The following is a 19,685-nucleotide window of genomic DNA, read 5'->3' on the forward strand; positions in this document are numbered from 1 at the left end:
TGTCCCAGGTACAAGCCCAGCCCCAGGCCCTGGGAGCCTCTCCCCTCTTCCTCTATCTTAGAGATAGCATTTGCAGGGAGAAAACATCCAACAACCCCAGAAGGGGAGCAGGGGAGGGCCGTCGTTACCTGCATTGCGCCGGCACATGTTCATGTCTGCCACCTGCTTCCAGGTGTTTGTTCCAGGATCATAAACCTCGACACTCTTCCTCACCAAGGGCCCGTCGTGTCCTCCTGTGGCATACAACTGTCCGCTCAGCACCCCAACCCCTGAAAGGCAGAGCACAGTGTCCTAGCCTCAGGCTGGTATAGGAACCAGAAACCAGGAGCCCTGGCATGCAGGCCCGGCCAGCCCTCCCAGAGGTGGGAACTGGGACTAGTTTTTGTCTCCCTGGACCTTAGTGTCCTCATCCATAAAATAAATATGATAACATCTGCCTGCCTCAAAAGACTAGCCACTGCAAAACGGTCAAACGTAAAGTAAATATGACCCCATTTTTTGTTTAAATTAACCTAAACATACAAGAGTGTGTATGACAGGGTGGAGAGGAGGAAAAAAGACCAAAAAAAAAAACAGGCTGAGAGAAGTCTACTAAAATATTCAAAGTGGTTATTTCTGGGTAGGATTGCATTTGCTTTCCTTTTGGCCTCTCTATATTGCCTAGTTTTCTGACAATGTACATCATCTTTTTTACTCAACCTTAAATCTGTTGAGTAAAAAGAGTTAAAAACTCAAAGGAGAAAATATATACTCTCATTTAGAAAATAATCATCTAGAAAATACTTATAAGAAAACTGGGGCATAGACTGTAAGCTCTTACAGCAGTCACATTTAGTCTGGAATTGTTACTGTTGTTGCTGGGTTTTCAGGGGCTGTTTTATAGATGTGTAACTTGGTATTTAGAGATAAGAACAAAGTTGATCAGGTCAGAATACAGGGGTAAGGAAGACATTGCCTATAGTTTAGAACTTCACCTACTGTTTGAGACCAGAGGTAGAAAGGTTTATTTTGTCTGGAACCTAAATTTTCAATAGCACATAATCTAACTCAACCTGTCTGGATAGCTCATTTAAACAATCCAAATACAGGGAGCCCAGAACAAGAATGAAGGCCTTTAATCCTGTATAGTTTAATGTAATGCCTGGATACATCCCAGCATATATTAAGCAGATAATCAAAAAGAATTAGCAAAGTCTCTTCAGGGATGAGAGAAAGAATACGGAACTATTAAACCTTACCATCAGGGAATCCCGATACTGTGTCAAACATTAGGGACGCCCAAATCTATAGGCCAAGCCCTTGATCTTGAGGCTGGCTCTTGTAAAGCCCATGTACATAGCACAAAAGCTTAGCCTACCTATAGGTATGCCTAAGAGGCACCTCCAGAGGACCTCTGTTGTTGCTCAGATGTGGCCTCTCTCTCTCTCTTTAAGCCCAACTCTGCAAGTGAAACCACTGCCCTCTCCATTACGTGAGACATGACCTCTAGGGATGAGTCTGGCCATGTCATCATGGGACCAACAATGCCATCCTGACCAAAAGGAGGAAAAGAAGTATAACAAATAAGGTATCAGTGGCTAAAAGAGTTTAAATAGAGTTGAGATGCTACTCTGGAGGTCACTCTTATACAAGCTTCAGTTAGACACTGCTACCTATCATAACTTGCCAAATCTCAAGCAAAACAATTCCTGCCAATCCTAAAGAATACCTAGGGCATTATATAAGATTCTAAAAAGGTTCCATACACCAGGGTAACTTTCCAGAAACCTACATTCTCCTGATGGGTCCCTGGACCAGATAAGTCCTGAAATGCAGAGGAACCAGCCTTTTCAGAACATCAACTAGTTCCATCCCCCACCCCATGTTATAGACAGCCCCTTTCAACGTGAAAAAGTTAGAATGGACATAGCCCAAATACCCTTAAAGAGTGAGAAAAAGATCAAGGGTGATGGTGGAGTTAAACAGTGAAGGTCAGGTTTAACAAATAAGTATGATTACTGAATCAGTACATTAACATTTCTTTTAGTCTCCAGTACCTTAGAGCAGCTAGAAATAAAAACCTTAAATTGTAGAATTGTAACCCATACCTAACTCTGAAATCTGTTCTGCAACTAACTATTGCAATGTACTTTGAAATTTATTGCTTTTTTGTACATACAGTATTTTTCACAAAAAGAAAAAAAAGAGAAGACAGAGTATAATAGAGAAGACAGGATTTAACAAATGAATACGACTGCTGAATCAATATATTGATATCTCTTTTGGTCTCCAGTGTCTTGGAGCAGCTTCAAGAAAAAACGAAAAATAGTGGAACTATAACCCATACCAAACTTGAAAATCTGTTGTATAATTACTTGTTAAAATGTACTTGGAAATTTATTGCTCTTTTGTACATATATATATATTTTTCACAATTAAAAAAAAGCATTAAATAAAAGAGTTAAAAACTGAGCACAACCATTCAGAGATCTGCTGATATCTCCCTGTTATGGTGATCTCCCCGCTCACCTTTTAAGCAGAAGCTGTTCTTTCTGCCCCCTTGTCTCCTCCTAGATGGCAGAGTGGACATTAGGTTACTCACAATGTTGCTTGGCCTGAGCTGAGGGCTAGAGTTGCATCATTTATAAGTTTTAAGGCAATCCTATAAAATTCTCTCATGCAAGTCATGGAAATAAAAGCCACAAAGAAGGAGGGCAGCATGGGACCCTAGAAAGAGCAGCGGATCTGCAAGCTAAGCCACCTGGGTTCTGACCTGTTTAACTAGCCTGCTGGGTGGCCCATCCCCTTGCTGGGCCCATTTGTAAAGGAATTGGACTATATCAGTAGTCCTATGGACCATGGACCACTCCACTCCATGGACAGGCTGCATCTCGATCAGCTGGGAGCTTTTTGAAAAGAAAGATTCCAGGGCCTCCCTCCCAGATACTGGTCAGGAATCGGAAAGAGCACATAAATGACTGAATGTACAGGCAGGTTTCAGACCCAAGAAACATATTTCTAGAACATAAATGTCATGTAGATGAACAAGGACTGTGTTTGTTTTGTTCACTTCTGTTTCCCTGTCTCTGATGATAGGAGGTTCTCAACAGTTTGTTTGAATGCACAAAATACGCAAAATCCCTTCTAGCAATTATACTAGTGGCTAGTGATTCCTAGCAATTTCCCTGAGCTCCCAGCAGATGGCAATCTTGTACCAACAATAGCTATACTTGGCTTTATAAACTGCTGTGTCCCAAAGCTTCCCTTCTTCCAAGCTCAGCAGGAATCAGCACACCTGCAGACCCTGAGATGGCCTCTTTTTCCCCATAACCATCTGCTGGTGGTGGCCACACCCTGCCGAGGAAGCTAGCAGCCATCTGAGCAGTGAGGGCACAACTACCCCTGGCAACTGCCCTTTTGTAGTCTCATCCATAACATTCACCCAGTTTCCTAGACCTAGAGCTACAGAGATATCCAGAAATTCAAGGAGCATCAGAGGGCCAGGATCTCTGGTCTCTGGGTCCTAAGCCACCAACCACCCCCCACGCCCACCCCTTCCCCACCCTCCAGGACAAGTATGTGGGTTTCCAACTCCAGAGGCAAGATTTCTCCAAATTCTAGGATAGGGGAGCACTAATGAAAGGCTACCCCTATGAGCCTGAGGCCAGGGCTCTGACAGTAACCTGAGGAACGGAACGAGCCCACCTCTGGAAGTAGACCATCCCCTAAACTGAGGTTACTGTGCCTCCCAGGGACACAGGCAGCAGAGCTGTCACTGTCCAGGAGCTTCAGCCCAAGTGAGAGACAGGAACTGGGTCAAGTGATCACCCAGCAGAGACCCCCGAAGTAGTCTGGCAGAGAGAAGGCTGCTCCATCCACAGGGATGAGCCCGCATTTTCAAAGAAAGTCTGTGCTCGCGGCATTGCACTGGGTGCCCCACCCCCACCACATATTCGCTCTGCTGGAGGAGTTCCTAGAAGCAGCCATACATCTCCACATGTGCTCTCCACTCCTGAAGGTCTGTTCCTACATCCTTGGGCTGTGAACACTTGCTCTCACACCAAGTCATGAGAGAGGATTCTAAGAAGCACAAAGAAAACTGCCAAGACTTTATGAACTGAAATAACTGAAGGAGTTTTAGTAAGGGAAGAGTTTCATGGGGTTTTGCATTGAACTGGTTCTTAGAGAACATGTAGTGCAGCCTGCTCATTTCACATGTTGGGGGGCCAGAAATGGGATGTGACTTGCCCAAGGTCACACGACAAGTTCGAGCAGACCCAGGACTAAAACCCAGGCCTCCTGACTTCCAGGCATCTGTTCCATGTTCTAGGCCAACTTGTCAGGATCAGCAGAGACAAGCTCCCTGAAACAGCAGGCCAAATAGAAAGCCTTCTTAAATGAAATCAGACTGATTTTCTTTTCTAAGCAGTGAGCACACAGAGCTTCTTAAACATTGTAACAGTACACATTTTAAGGAATGCTGAGCAAGAGGTCAGCCTGCCCTCTCAGAATCCTTTCTGTGGGCGGCTAAGATGATGAGGGGAAGACAAGCAGGGAAGAAAGAACTGTTGTTTCATTTTCTGAAAAATTTTGAAGGACCACACAGCTCCTGGTCTTCCCACAAAAGCTGGAAGTGGAAAATCGTTTGGGGAGTCATTCTCTTCCCATGTGAGGAAGGGGGCTGAAAGGGGGAACAGGGGAGGACTTAAGCTTATCTACAAATATTAACACTAATAGCATGGCTTTCAGCCTCCGAGAAAGACGATACAGACTGGCAAGTCTTCACTTGGTCAACTGAAGCATGAGAGCATCATTGTTTGTCCTATTACTTCTTAGAAGTGAGTCTGTAATAATTTGGTGGCTGACAAAAGCTAGCCTTGGAGTGAGACAGACCTGAGCTGGAACCCTGACTCTGCCAGCTACTAATTATACGACCTTGGGTAAGTTGCTCAATCCCTGATAGATTCACTTCTTAAAGCTGTTCAGTCCTTTTAGGACCGTGGTGAGGATTTAATACACGTTGGAACACATAAAGTGGTTTATGAGGACAGTGCCGGCACCTAGTAAGCCTTCCCTTTCAAGATGAGGATAACACCATGGAAATGAAGGTATGGTGATACAGAAAATACTGTCTCATCATTTTCTTGATATGAGCACTCATAAGTGTTCGTTGTCTAAATGCAAAGGTACTGATGGCATTGTACATATTAAAAGGAAAGAAAGGGAGGGAAAATAAAGTACAATGTTGTTATTGGTGTCGAGACCCACCTGTGAGCAAAAGAGACCGCCTGAACCCTGAGGCCTCTGCCCTACCTGCGCCACTGCGGCGGGTGCTCATGTCCGCCACGTAGGTCCACTCGTTGGCCGCCGGGTTGTACTGCTCCACGGTGCTCAGGCACTGGCGAGAGGCCCCGTCATAGCCCCCGACTGCATACAGCTTCCCTGGAACAAAGAAAGTGGCTGATGGGGATGTCAGGATCAAGCCCGAGGCCCCCTTACCTCCATGAGAGTTTGGGGCCACTTTCCTTGGGAGGGGTGCACCACCCCATTCCCCAGCCAGGCTAAGCAGCCTTCACATTTCTGCCTTTTCCTCTCTCTTATGCCATGAGCTCCTTAGGAGCAGCATTGAGCCTCTTTCTTAAAAAGTTCCCCAAATACTTAGCATGAAGCTATGGCCTAGCACCACGAGGCTCGATATATTCTTGCTGGCGAACTACATTAAGTCTTCTCTAGAACATGGCACTGGAGAGACGGAAAGCTATAAGGACCCAGCTATACAGACAGGCAAACAGACTTTCTGGCTAAAGGCTCCTAATAGCAGACAGAGAAAATATTTTAAAAAGAATCCAAATCCCATCTCAACAGACATTTCCGCCTTCCCTCACTCCAGCAGGTGGAGTGCGGATGGGGGTGTTTTGTGTATAGCCTGGGCTGGGGCGGCTGGGCTGTATCTGCAGGTTCCCTTGTTATCTCTGAACCATGCATAAGAGCCCTGAAGCACCATCACCTATTTTTTGAATATCCTTTCCGCCTGGGAGTGGGGGAGCAGGAAACTTAAGCCATCCCAGAGCAGAAATTCAAACATTTTGAACTTCACATGGGTCTGCAAATCCAGGCGCTCCTTAAACACTAGCTGTAGGCTAAATAAATGCCACCAAACAAAAACTCTTTTAATTGGATTATTTAATTCATAGAATTTTTTTTTGTCACTATGTGCTTTTTTTCCAAGAGTACAACTATAGTATGTGAGAAACTGCAATTATTTTAAGTCAGAAAGGGATCCTCAGGTTCAAAATTATGCTCTACCATCAGGACTACAGCTGTATCAAATACAAAATTATTTCTCCTTCCAACATCAATGAGCCTGGTTTTGTTTTCTGCCCCAGAGTCCTCTCAACTGACCCCTTGAAGATAGGACACATTTTTCCTACCCCCAGCCCACCCCCAAGTTCTGCTTCACCTAAGTCAAGGAAAACAAAAACCAAAATCACTCACTCAGCAGCTTCTCCAGGGTATGGGCCACTCTGGGTACAACAGTCTACTCACCAATCTGCCTACTACTCATCAAAGCCTAAGCCACTCAGGAAGGGAGGCCCGGGGTGTGGGAGAGAGGAGAAGCTCCTGGGGCAACCCCGGGTCATCTTAAGCACGTTATTCTCTGTACCACACAGTCTTCTCTCTGTGGGTGAACTTCTGCCTAGACTCCAATCCTCACTGTCCCTTTTGCTAAGGAGGGATTCTTCCAGGCAACCAGTACATTCCTTCAATTTTTTTAGTGTCATTCAGACTATATGGTCCTGGTAGGGAGATGATAAGAAGGAAGCGGGTCAGGCATGGTGGAAAGCTACATCCACAAGGCCATGGTAATGCCCAGTCTAAGCAAGTTCCTGCCTCCACATTGCAGCCATAGCTATAAACTGGGCTGTCTGCTGCCATTCAGGAGAGCTTCAAATTCACAAGGGGCAAGGGAAACAGATTTCAGTCTGGGGCTGACTACAAAGCAGCCCTTCTCCCACAGACAGAACGTGCTCACAAAAGCCCTGCTCAAGGGGAGTATTTTAAATTACGACCATTCAGGCATCTCCTTTACCCCCACCCATCGGGTGTGGGGGCAGCTGAAAAAATACCCACTCAAGATTTCTCCTTAACTTTATTAACAGGGGGTGCTATTTTTAACCCCTAGTCTATTGTTTGATACTTCTGGCCAAGGAACAAGGGAGGGAAAAGGAAGGTGGCTAGACAAAGCACTTACATTTGGCAGACAAATCAATTTCTGTTCCATCACGAGGATGAGATGGCGAGAAACCATTTATCTTGGGAGGACAAAATCCTTACTCTTACTAAGATGACTTGCTTAATATGTTAGAATAATATGCCTTTAAATGAAATTTAAACTACATAATATCAGTACAGACCAAGAAATGCCATGAGAGAAAATAATCTATTAACATCTAACTCACTGCACATTATAGTTCTTGACAAGCGTGTGTGTGTGTGTATAAGAGAGAATGCTGGGGCAAGCCATGGTGGCTCAGCAAGCAGAGTTCTTGCCTGCCATGCCAGAGACCCAGGTTCGATTCCTAGTGCCTGCGCATGCAAAAATAAGAGAGAGGGAATGCTAGTGTACATGTGTGAAAGCACAGATATTCCAGCTACATAGGACCGACTGTTCTATTTTCTAATAGTGTAACCTGGAGTATATCACTTAACCCCTCTGCAACTCAGTTTCCATCTGGATGATGAGGAACACTAAGTCCTGCCTATCTCCTTCAAAAGAGTTTTGGAAACAGTCAATGAGAAAATGGGCATGAAAGCTCTTTATAAAGCAAAGGGTGCATTGTCTAACCAGACCCCGATCCTGTCATGTCCTCCCTGCCTCCCCCCACCCACTTTTCCTACCACTGACCTGCCCTGCAGAGATAGTATTCAGACCTGGAAAGGACTGCCCGACTCAATCAGGGTTCTGTTAATCTTCAACATATGAACATGAGAACAAAATCAATTAAATGCAATCAAATCCACCCCCACTGGATTGAACTCCTGGGTTATATATTGACTCTGGATTCCCCACTCCTCTCCCCTCCCAAACCTTTAACAGGGCTACCAACAAGTGGCCACAGTGGTAGGCTGGCTTTTCCCCTACATCCCCCAGCCCAGCTTGGCCACGTGGCTGTGGGGCTTTGGGCCAGTCACTTCCCCCGAGTCTCAACGTTCCTCATTGGCTAAATCAGGATAGCAGGGCCTAACAGTGCAGTGACCTGAGGAACAGAGCTGGGGGGAGGGAAGTGTGAGGTATGATGCTGACAGAGAACGAGGCCCACGGGCCAGAGTAGGGAGTAGCCACTGCCCCCTGCTGCCTCTGCCTCCTTACCCTCCACAACGCCCACACCCACACTGCTCCGCCGCGTGTTCATCGGGGCCACAAAGAACCACTCGTTGGTCTTGTAGCTGTAGGCTTCCACCGATGCTAACCCTGGGAGACAAGAGACTCATGAGCATTCCATGGCACCGGGCCTCAACCCTCTGCACTAAGTAGCTTTGAGGATGGGGAAACGTCCAGACCTCTCAGTGCCACTGCTTCCTCACCATATGGCCTGTGGCAACTCCCTTAACCCCACCTGCAGTGCATCTATCTGGGAACATGCAGGCTTGCCTCAGAGAGTGGCTTGTGAGAGGATAGGGGTGTAAGTGAACCCTGCTATGCAAATTGTTAAACCAACTACAGAACAGGAGACTGTGATTCCAACTGAACCTGAGGTTGCATCTCTCAACAACTAGGTAAAAAACTGCCTTTCCAGACGGGTGACCAGGTCAATGAGACCTAAGCAGAAGTCTAATGGAGACCTGTAAAACAGCCTTTGCTTTTCTGATACAGGTGCCACTCCTTCCTACTTCCTGCTACTGAGAACACAGTTGTGTTAACTGGAGCTGTTACAGCCATCTTGTGATCACGAGGAAAAGACCAAGTGAATATTAACTAAAGAACCTCATCCCAACATTCTTGAGCAACTGGATCAAGTCCTCAACTGCCAACTTTTGTTAGTAAAACAAAATTCCTCCTTTGTTTAAGCCACAGTTTAGTCAGCAATTCCTATAATAAGCAGTGATCCATTGCCCTTTTGTTTCCAGGTCCCACTCACTACAGGCAGTCTTCAGAAAGGCTAAAGACCCTGGAACTGTGTGAGTGAGGCAAAGAGAAGGCTGGGAGAGGCCACCAATTTGTAAGAACATAAATGAAAATTCAGAGAAGTAAAAAAAATAATATACTTTTCATCTCCCTGCAGGCCAAAGGATATCATCTTAGTTTAACAGAGTTACTGTGTACGGAGATATCTACCTGAAGATAAGAGGAAAGATGAGATAATCTTCCCAAGTTCATGTCCACTAATAGTTTTTCATCACATTTTGAAGCTAGATTAACAATCAGTAGGCTACGAGCCGCTCCCCTTCTGTGGAATAGTTTTGCAAAGCATCAGCAGTCAGTGGAAAGGGCACTAGACAAAGACTCTAGTGACCTGACCCGACTGTGTGGACTAAGCCAGGTCTCTTCCCACTGTCGAACTTCAGTTCCCTCATCTGTTCACCAGCAGGTTCAGACTAGAATTCCAAGAGCCCCACCACGCTCTCCTTCTAAGTCTCATCTTCTGAATAAACAGGCTCCCAGACACTGGAAAGCAGAAAAGGGACTCTTCCGAGTGGAGGGTCCTTCCTACAGCTCATGGGCGTTGGCTCTGGCACTACAAGGGTGGGTGAGAAGGAGGATGGGTATGTTTCTGGGGTAGTAGCCAAGGACACACAAAGGTGGGCCCAAGAACTGGAAGAACAAAATTAGGTTGCAGGGAAGGTGCACCCCAGGCTGGCAGGGATTACAAACCTGTACTGGACCTACCGGTACTGCCATCAAAGCCTCCCACCGCGTAGAGCAAGTCGTTGAGCACGGCGGCACCCAGCGTGCTGCGGCGCTCCTGCATGCTGGCAATGGACGTCCACTGGTCCTTCCCGCCGTCGTACACATCTACTGTGCGCACACGCAGTGAGCCATTGAACCCGCCCACGGCGTACACGTGGCCAGCCATGAACACCACACCTGAGGCACAGGAAATCAAGGCGGGTCATTTCCGGTGGCTGGTTACTTGATGGGTAACAATGGGGGAGAGCAAAGCAGGCACATGAATGATTCCCCACAGAAGATAATCTCAAACTTCATATATTTAGCTGCATTATGAGGCTCACTGGATTTATTTCCATATTTGTCTTTCTAATTTCATTTGATTCAAGCAAATAATTTAATTTGCTGGAACTCCCTAAGTGCATAAGACCTGACTCTAGAAGGGGCAACCAGAAACTGCACAGGTGGCAAAGAGGAAGGAAGGAAGCCTGCAAAGCACAAATGTTTGGGGACACAAGGAGAAGCACATGACTTCCGGCAATGTACATGAAAAGCCAATACTGATGAGAGGCAGCCTGCAGAGCTGGGAGAGAGCGCTCACCTGCCCTGCACCTCCTGGAAGGAAGCTCTGCAATCTGATCCCACCGGTCCTCCTCAAAATCATAGCACTCCACGCTGCGGATTGCCTTGGGCGCCTGGCCACCGACCACAATCATGACCTCCAGAAAGACAAGTGGACATTAGGTGGGTTTCCCCAACACGCAAACTGCTGGGTGACCAACCCCTGGCCCGTCTACGTACTTATGGCCTGGGGTCCGTGGGTGAGCGGAGATGCCGGTTTACAGAGATGGTGCCCCTAGCCACCAACACACGAATAATCAAGTCTAAAGATCATCTCCCCAGGGAGGCACATCATACGGTCTCTGCTTCCCCCAAACCCTGCTGGGGCTGTGGTGGAGGTACAAGAAACTACTCAGGGCATCTTCTTCAATCCCAACCCTTCAATGGTTTGGATGGGGGAAAGGGACCTACATCCCTTTAAATCAAAACAAACTTGAATATATTTTGAAATAGAATTTTGGATCCATTTTTAAGATAAAGTTACTTGAAAAACTATCTCTGAATACCTACACTGCAGGAGATGCTTAGTACAGTAAATAAAAAAACTTGGGAACCACTGTTTTCTGCTGGTTACTACAAAAAAAACTACCTGAAGATGTTCTGAAAAACAGTGCTAAAGAATTAGTACCACAATTAAAGCTGCAGCTACTACTTAGGCACTTTGTGAAGCAGGTTGTTGACATTCACTTCCTTGTCACCACAACTCTGTGAGGTAAATATTATCATCCCACTGACAGAGGAGGAAAGCAGAGCTCAGAACACTTACTTAAACTGCCTAAGGTCACACAGCTAAGAGGAGTGGAGGAGAAACTGAAATCCAAGTCTACTTAACAGAGGAGAGGCAGCCTAGCCCCTCTCCTGCTCTAGGGATGGTGTCCATGTAAACACAGTCCTCTACATCCCTGTTTTTTAAACTGCAGTTCACATCTCCTTTGTGGGTCATGTGAGCAATAGGATTGCTGCCAGCATACTTTTAATAGATAGCACGGAAAATGTCATAGTCAGCGTATTATTTCATGATAGCTTCGTTCCGGTTGTCCACACAGGCAGTATCATCTGAGTAGCAATTTAAAAGTATCTCCTTCAATGGGATGTGGTCAAAATAAAATTGAAAGCCACTACTCTGGCTGGATTGGTGGTACTGCAATTCTTTTTTTTTATTATTTTTATTATTGTTTGTTTGTTTGTTTTTGGTACTGCAATTCTTAATCGCAGTGTCCCTTTGTTGTGACTTCTGTCCCACATTACCTGGTATTAATAAAAATCAAAGTACCAAAATTAACAATAGTTTACATATTTTAATTAGCTCATGCAAATTAATGGTTGTCCTTTTAATGTCATCGTTCTCCCTTGCGGGCATCCCAAAATGCTCTCTTGAGTGGGAGTGAAAGAGGTGTAAGTCACTGCCGGCCAATATCAGCCACAAGTTTTTCTCATTACCTGTTACCTGTCTTATTTCAGTAGTGCTCAAACTTTAGATCAGAATCACCTGGAGGGCTTGTTGATCTCACTCCCAGAGTTTCCGATTTGGTAGGTCTGGAGTGTGACCCAAAAATGTGCATTCTAACAAGTTTCCAGGTGCGGAGGCTGCTGTTCTGGGATTCATACTTTGAGAACCACTCTTTTTAACCCATGGCCCGTAGGGATTTCCTGGCATGTCATTAACAATCGCTGTTTTGAGTTGTCAGAGTGCTCTTTGCTTCCCCACAGTGTATTTTTGGGGAGACAGGTGATGTTCACAGTCTGTGTGAGTGACAGGAACACACCTTTCAGGCAAACATCACCCACCATCTGGGGTGGCAGCAGCGGCTCAACATCAATTATTTATACCCCATGATCCTAAATTCAGGTTCCCACACTGCCCAGTGGATGGTCAGGTCTTCAGAGTTAGTCCACAGTTGCCTTTGGGTGACCAGTGTTCAAATACTCAGAATTCAGTCCTGACTTCTTAAGCATCCTGAAGGAACCCAGGACACCCAGTCCAAGCTCAGAGTCACTGCTGCTTCCAGAAATAAACATTCTACATTTGGCCTTCCTGAATATGCAGCTCAGATGGCCCACTGTGCTATGTCAAGGGCAGCTTTTTTCAGAGAAAAGCTGAATTCTACAGTTCTTCCCATCTGCAATGCTTTTCTTATGTGGCTACCCATGAACCCTTCGTGGGGGATGTTAATGAACACAGGCTGTTGGTGAATTTTAGACAATATCCAATTTACTCCTCTGGGCAGAATGGCTTGCCCTGCATTCATAAACTCATCTAGAACTTGCATTGTTCTTCTAGGAAAGCTAAACTGAAAGCAAAATAGTGAGAGGGTTTCCTCTGACATCTTATTTTTGGTGTTGAGTTAGATTAAAACCAGTTTGTTTTTCTTTCTGCAATGATTCCCTCTTCTTGCAGCACTCTTTCCCCACTTTTGACCCCCTGCTTGAACACATGCTTATTTTGTGGGTCTCAGTTTACATGTTACTTCCTCTGAGAGGATTTCTCTGACTTCCAAGTCTGAGATACGTGTCCCTCCCCTGAGCTCCCTTACACCCTGTGTTCTATTAAAACATGCTCCGGGTTGTGCTATAACTTTCTTTTCACTCATATGTCTCCCCTCCTAGACAGGGAACCCTGCCAAGGCACAGAATTCATCTGCCTCTGTCACCAGGATAACCCCAGAGCCTATGGTGCCAGGGACAAAGTGGGTACTCAAATATTTATTTGAAAGAAATAAAGAATGAATGAATAACAAAGTGAGAAGCATATGCAAGGAATTAAATAACAAGAATACAGAGACCAGGCAGGAATGTCACTTTCTTTGGTTGAGACACGTTATAACACCAAATTACAATCCCGGGGACACTGAGGAAAACAAAATGAAATGAGACACAGAGCTTTCCCCATTCTTTTTACTCAAGTCACCAGAAGAAAGGTTACATATTCATAGTAACAGCTATCTGGCTTCTTCTGTAAATTAAAAAAAAAAAGGGCAAGGTTTTCAGGGTACCTCACCATGGCCCAGAAACTGTCTTCCACCACGACAGGGGAGGACACATTCATTTGGAGAAAATCTACCACTCATCTCCAGGGATTTTTGTAGTTACACAGACTCAGCATTCTAGAAATGCAAAATACTTTCTGCATTTCGGAGAAAGAAACAATACAGGACAAGGCTTTCAAAATAACCTTGCTATTGAGCTCATAAAACTACAAATGAGATACTAATTTTATTATTCAAAACTTATACAATAATCTGAAAAGAGTAATTATGAGGCTTTGTGAGACAGGAACATCAATTTCTGAAAATGTGGAGGCAGCTTTAGGCAGCAGGGAGGAGCAAGTGTACACTCTGCCTCCATCATAAGCATAAGAAATCTGATTTTTATGGCAGGTCTTTCAGGAAGCCATCATCTGAGGACCACTATACTCACCACAGTGTTGAATATTCAGAGTAAAAAGAACAAATTTCCTATCTGGAATACTAACAGATGATTGTTTCCATAGATACCTGATCTTAGCAACCATTAGGCAAAAATTAGCTTCCCAAAGTAGACATTTATTTCAACTCCAACATTATAAACATCTAGGTACTTAAGACTATAGGATATCAGAACAAGAACAAACTTGGACAATTATCTCCTGCAAGCTTTCATTTTTCATTTCCAGAAACACAGACACAGGGAGTTTCATATGCATATTTCTTTCTTCCTCAACACCTCTAAATCCCAATTTAATAAATCTCTAAATCCCAATTTAATAAATATCTGTGATGTCTTTAACAGAAATTACTGGCTCAAATCAGCTTATTCAATTACCACTATTTTTAAAATTTCTCCTTCCAGGTAATGCTGAGTAAGAACTGTCATCTGGGAATCACAATAAACTACTAAAGAACTGGTTCTAGGCTAACAACGATGCTGGACTGAAAATAATGCAATTGCTCACAAGAATTGCAACATATTGAGGAGACTGGCAAGGTATCTCAGGGTTCTGATCTCAAATCTCAGTTGTCCCTGTGTTGAAGGTTGCAGAAGTTCTGGTGCATGGAGAGTTCTGGTTGAGAGAAGATGGGTAAGCCTAACTCGACTATGGGGATAGGGATGGTTATTAGACACCTACCTCCCAAGGAAAATGTTCTCATTTTGTAAGGTCAAGTGGTCATTTACTTTAGAGAGGTTAGTGAGGCCAGGAAGGCTACCTGATTCCTTAGGAAGGAAACTTCACTCCCAGCATACAAGATGATTTTTAAATATATATATATGTAATGCTGTCTCTTGTATATAGATGATTAGGTGGCAGAGTCTGGCCAGACAGAGGAGCAGTCTGTGAAGAGAGCACAGCTGTCTGGCCCACGTGCAGACCAAAGTCTTAACTCTGGCCTCAGGACCACGGAAGTACTTAGAGTCTCCACTGAGGCTAAAAATCACAGTAGAGGAGCAACCCAGGCTCTGGACACTTTTTTTCATTGGCCCAGAGTAGAGTGTGTATCCAAACCCTCTTCCATGACCGGTGTGCTGGGCAGAAGGCAGGCCCAGCCAGTCGGTCCCTCGGGCCAGGGCAGGAAGCGAGAGTCTCTCTTACCCTGGTGCGTGGGGCCGCAGGGCTAACACCAAAAACTCATCCGAAGGAGCATGTCGAGGTTGAGCCGGAAGACGTGTCCAGGCAGGTTCCTGAGCAACGGGGACTCTAAGCAAGTACTAAGAGCCAAGTGCAGAGTCACTGGGGGCTGCGAACCAGGCAACATAAGTTGGGACCCAGAAAGAGGGAGAAAGAATTGGTGTTCTAGTTTGCTAGCTGCTGGAATGCAACTTACCAGAAACAGAATGGCTTTTAAAAGGGGGAATTCAATAAGTTGCTAGTTTACAGTTCTAAGGCTGAGAAAATGTCCCAATTAAAACAAGTCTATAGAAACATTCAATCTAAGGCATCCAGGGAGAGATACCTTGGTTCAAGAAGACTGATAAAAGGGTTTCTCTCTCAAGTGAGAAGGCACATGGCAAACACAGTCAGGGATTCTCTTGCAGCTGGAAGGGCACATGGTAAACATGGTCATCTGCTAGCTTTCTCTCCTGGCTTCCGGTTTCATGAAGCTCCCCAGGAAGCATTTTCCTTCGTTGTCTCCAAAGGTTGCTGGCTCATGGACTCTGCTTCATGGTGCTGCAGCATTCTCTGCTCTCTCTGAATCTCTTTCTTTCTTCAAAACGTTTCCTCTTTTATAGGACTCCAGAAACTAATCAAGACCCACCCAAATGGGTGGAGACATGCCTCTATCTAATCCAGCTTAACAACCACTCTTAATTAAATCACATCTCCAGGTAGATGATCTAATTACAGTTTCAATCATACAATACTGAATAGGGATTAGAAGAAACTGCTGCCTTTACAAAATGGGATTAGGATTAAAACATGGCTTTTCTAGGGTACAGACATCATTTCAAACCAACACAGTTGGGAAAAGATGGATTTGAGGCTCAGACATACCTGGGCTCAAATATCAGCCTGGTCATTTAATAGCTGTATGGCTGCCACTTAATCTTGCTAAGCCTCATTTTTATCATTTGTAACACCAGATAATAAGATGTTTCTCAAATGGGCATCAGGAGGCTTAAATGATCTTAAGCACTTAGGACAGTGTTTTGTCAGTAGCACATGCTAAATAAACATTAGCTTCTCCTGTTAGATCTCCTGTAATTATTATTTAAAACAGTTGCTAAAAAAAAAAAAAAAACAGACTCCCAGTAAAGGTTAGAAAAGGACACTTATGAACCCGTGAATGGGAGGGTGATTGCAACTAATTCCAGGGCTGTCAATGGGGTTTTTTTCAGGACCCCAAGTTGTGTGCCAGGACAGAGCCAAGATGGAAGAGGGGCAGTGCCTGCCCACGTGAGAGTTCATCCCATCCACCTGCCAAGAGTCTCTGCTTACAGCACCATCTACTGAAAGCAGGACCGCACAACTCAAGAGGAAGCTGCCCACTTTCAGCCAAAATGGCTTTTCCACATCATTTGTAAAGAGTTTAATAGAGATGCCAAATGAACTGGAATGTCAATGAAGAATGCCAGGTTCAGTACATTTCCAAGGGGTTCATTTTCATATTCCTGGAACCTTGTTTCTATGCTGCCATCTGTGGAACAGGGTAATGTGGGAGTGTTCTGAGTGACTGGGAGACAGTCTCTGGTTGTCCATGGCAACCCAGCCTCAGGAAAAGTGCTGGGTGGTGAATGTGTGGGAGCCAAGATTAAGCTATTAGCTGTTCCATCTTGAATGTGTCAGTATGATCTGTGCATATACAGCTCAGGACAAAAACACCACCACCTTTATTAGCTATCTTGAAACAGAGTCATATTCCTTTCAGGGAAGAGACTTGGCCAGCCAACACATTCATTGCTGAGAACAGTGTAAATTCCTCTTCATCAGTTTGTTTCTGAAAGTTTGCTCCATTAGAAAGCCTATCTGGACTGAGTTCGTGAATGCCCAAACAAGTCTGTCCTTGGACTTCCTGTGGATAATCCTCCAACATACACAATTATCTCCTAATTTCTCCTCTTCTTCCACTCATTTGGCCATTTATATATTTCTATCTTATTTTCTCAGAATGACATCTTAAAATTAAAAGTATCCAAAGGGCAAGAATCAGGTTTCTTTCTGCATAAATGTTTCATGAAATTTTGAGGCAATATAAAAGGATAGTTAAGATAACAGGCTCTGGGGTTCATTATTCTGGATTCAGACCTCAGCACAACCATTTGCTGTGTCTTAAAGATATGTCCATGAATTCTTTGATATGTCTCCACTCAAAACTTGAAACTTGAATCAAGTTTCCCATCCCTTTGAGTGTATACTAGACTAAGTGACTAACTTCTAACAAATAAAATACAGTAAAAGTGACGGGATATTACTTCCGATATCAGGTTATAAAAAGGCTGCAGCTTCTGTCTTAGATGCACTCTTTCATTCTCTTGCTCTTGGGAAAGCCACCTGCTATGTCATGAGGACATTCAGGCAGCCTATGGAGAAGCCCAGTGGCAAGAAATTGAGGCCTGTGCCAGCAACCCCGTGAATGAGCTTAGAATCAGATCTTTCCTCAAAGGAGCCTTGGAATGACTGCAGCCCCAACCAACCGCTTGACTGCAACTTTATGAGAGGCCCTGAGCCAGGAAAACCCAGCTAAGCAATCTAGGATAACTGACCCCCCAAAAAATGAGACCAGTAAATGTGTGTTGTTTCAAGTCACCAAAGTTAGGATAATTTGGATAATTTGTAATGCAGCAATAGTTACCTAATACAAAATGAGTAGGAGACATAAGCAAGACCTTATTTCCTCATCTGCCAAACGCAGTTAATAACAACGATGAGATAACCCCCATTCTCAGTGCTTGGCACATGAGAAGTACTCTATAATTGAGTTATTATCAACACGGTGGAGGTTAGAATTGTGCGGTGGTTCAAAGCTAAGCTCTGAGTCTTCCAGACCTGCATTCAATTCCTCACACTCAATTTAAGAGCTGTGAAGCCCTGGGCGAGTTCACTCAATTTCACTGAATCCCAGTGTTCTCCAACATTAAACCTTCCAGAATTATTATGAAAATAAAATAAGATAATGTACCTAAAGTGTTCAGGGAAGTTGCTTAGTGATTAGTTGTAATTACTACTGTTAATAACAATACTACTTGTATTGTCATCAATGCCTTGGTGATAAAGACAATAACCCAGGGTAAAAACAAGGCACAAAGTACAAATTACACTTAGTTTACACCACCAAGGTGTGTGGGCCAGTTCCCTCCCACAGTCATCTAAACCAATTTGGATGTTCATCCACAAAGGCAACTTCTATTTGGCCTTGGAGACCCAGCTCAGATCTCAGGTCCTTTAAAAAGCTTCCCCTGACCCCTCACCTCTCCCTGTGCTCCAAGAACAGCTTACTTATCCTTCCATGGTGGTGCTTACATTCTGCATTGCAACTGTGTTTTTACAGCCACCTCCCTCCCCCAAGAACGGGAGTCCCTTGGGGCACCTAGCCCAGGGTCTGACACTTAGGGACTTCTCTATAAATGTGTAATAGATGGATGTATTAATAAATTAATGAATTAATGCATGCATAATAATTTATGGTTTACTGCTGTGTTTTTGTTTTAGTCTAAGCATCTCACAACCCTTCTAATGTCCCAGGAATGAAAACTGGATTCATTTAATATTGGACTTGTGGGCTGAAGCAAACATTCTAGGATCTATAATAGTAATACAAGGAAGAGCTAAAGTAGGACATAATCCTCACTACACATGTATGAATGCTGACAAGCATTGGAGAAAAAATTAGGGGCAATAAGAAAAGGTCAGAACTAAATCTCCATTAACTTATTTCTTCTTTAAAAATATGCTTCTTTCATTTGTGAAAGTTTTTGCTATAGTCTACCCTCTGCCAGGATCTAGGCTGTGTACCAAGGACACAGATGAATAACATCTGCTGTCATGGAACCTACTGTTTAGTGCGGAAGCTAATATTCCAAAAGAGAACCCTAAATACCTGCCTGTAGTGTCATCCTAGTCACACAGTAATCTCCTAGAGCCCCTGTCCAGCTTATTAGAAACCAGTGAGGCCATCACCAACCTGACCTCTTCTTCACTAAGTAATCTTTCTCATCAAGTCCATTTCTACATATTAGCAATAAATTACTGAAATTGGAGTTTAAACAAACAATACCATTTACAATAGTTTCAGAAACCATGAAATATTTAGAGAGAAATCTAATAAAAGATGTGCAAGATCCATATACTGGAAACTATAACGCATTGCTAAGAAAAGCTAAGGATGACCTAAACAAAGAGATATACTATGTTCAGGGAAAAAATATTTTATTCAGTATTCTTAAGCTGTGATTCCCCTAACTGGTCTACAGAGTCAACACAATTCCAATCAAAATCCCCATTGGCTTTTTTTGTAGAAACTGACAAGTTGATTTTAAAATTGATATGGAAATGCAGAAGAGCTAAAATAGGCAAAACAACCTTGAAGAAAAAAAACAAAATTGGAGGACTCACACTATCTGATTTCAAAACTTACTATAAAGCTAGTAAGACAATATGGTATTGTTGTAAAGATAGACAAATAGATCAGTGAATTAGAATAAAGTCAAGAGATAGAAACAGAGACAGAGAAAGTCGATTTTTTTACAACAAAGGTGTTGAGGTAAAACAATGGGAAAAGTACAA

At 44.0% G+C, this 19,685-nt stretch overlaps 1 protein-coding gene across 11 annotated transcripts in view; it reads right to left on the minus strand.

Annotated features, from left to right (window-relative positions):
• Nucleotides 1-19,685, minus strand: part of KLHL3 (kelch like family member 3) — a 382,736-nt gene that overhangs the window by 18,802 nt on the left and 344,249 nt on the right. For 10 of the 11 annotated variants that reach the window (XM_077138539.1, XM_077138537.1, XM_077138538.1 and 7 more), the window contains 5 exons: nt 10,470-10,587; nt 9,869-10,066; nt 8,351-8,452; nt 5,293-5,421; nt 129-269 (listed from right to left, as the gene is read on the minus strand). In XM_077138539.1, the coding sequence (XP_076994654.1) occupies nt 129-269; nt 5,293-5,421; nt 8,351-8,452; nt 9,869-10,066; nt 10,470-10,587 (688 nt within the window). Of the gene's footprint in view, nt 1-128; nt 270-5,292; nt 8,453-9,868; nt 10,067-10,469; nt 10,588-19,685 lie in introns of those variants that run through there. The other variant, XM_077138543.1, reaches the window with a different exon arrangement.

Source organism: Tamandua tetradactyla, chromosome 20, assembly GCF_023851605.1.
Source record: "Tamandua tetradactyla isolate mTamTet1 chromosome 20, mTamTet1.pri, whole genome shotgun sequence".
NCBI lineage: Eukaryota > Metazoa > Chordata > Mammalia > Pilosa > Myrmecophagidae > Tamandua > Tamandua tetradactyla.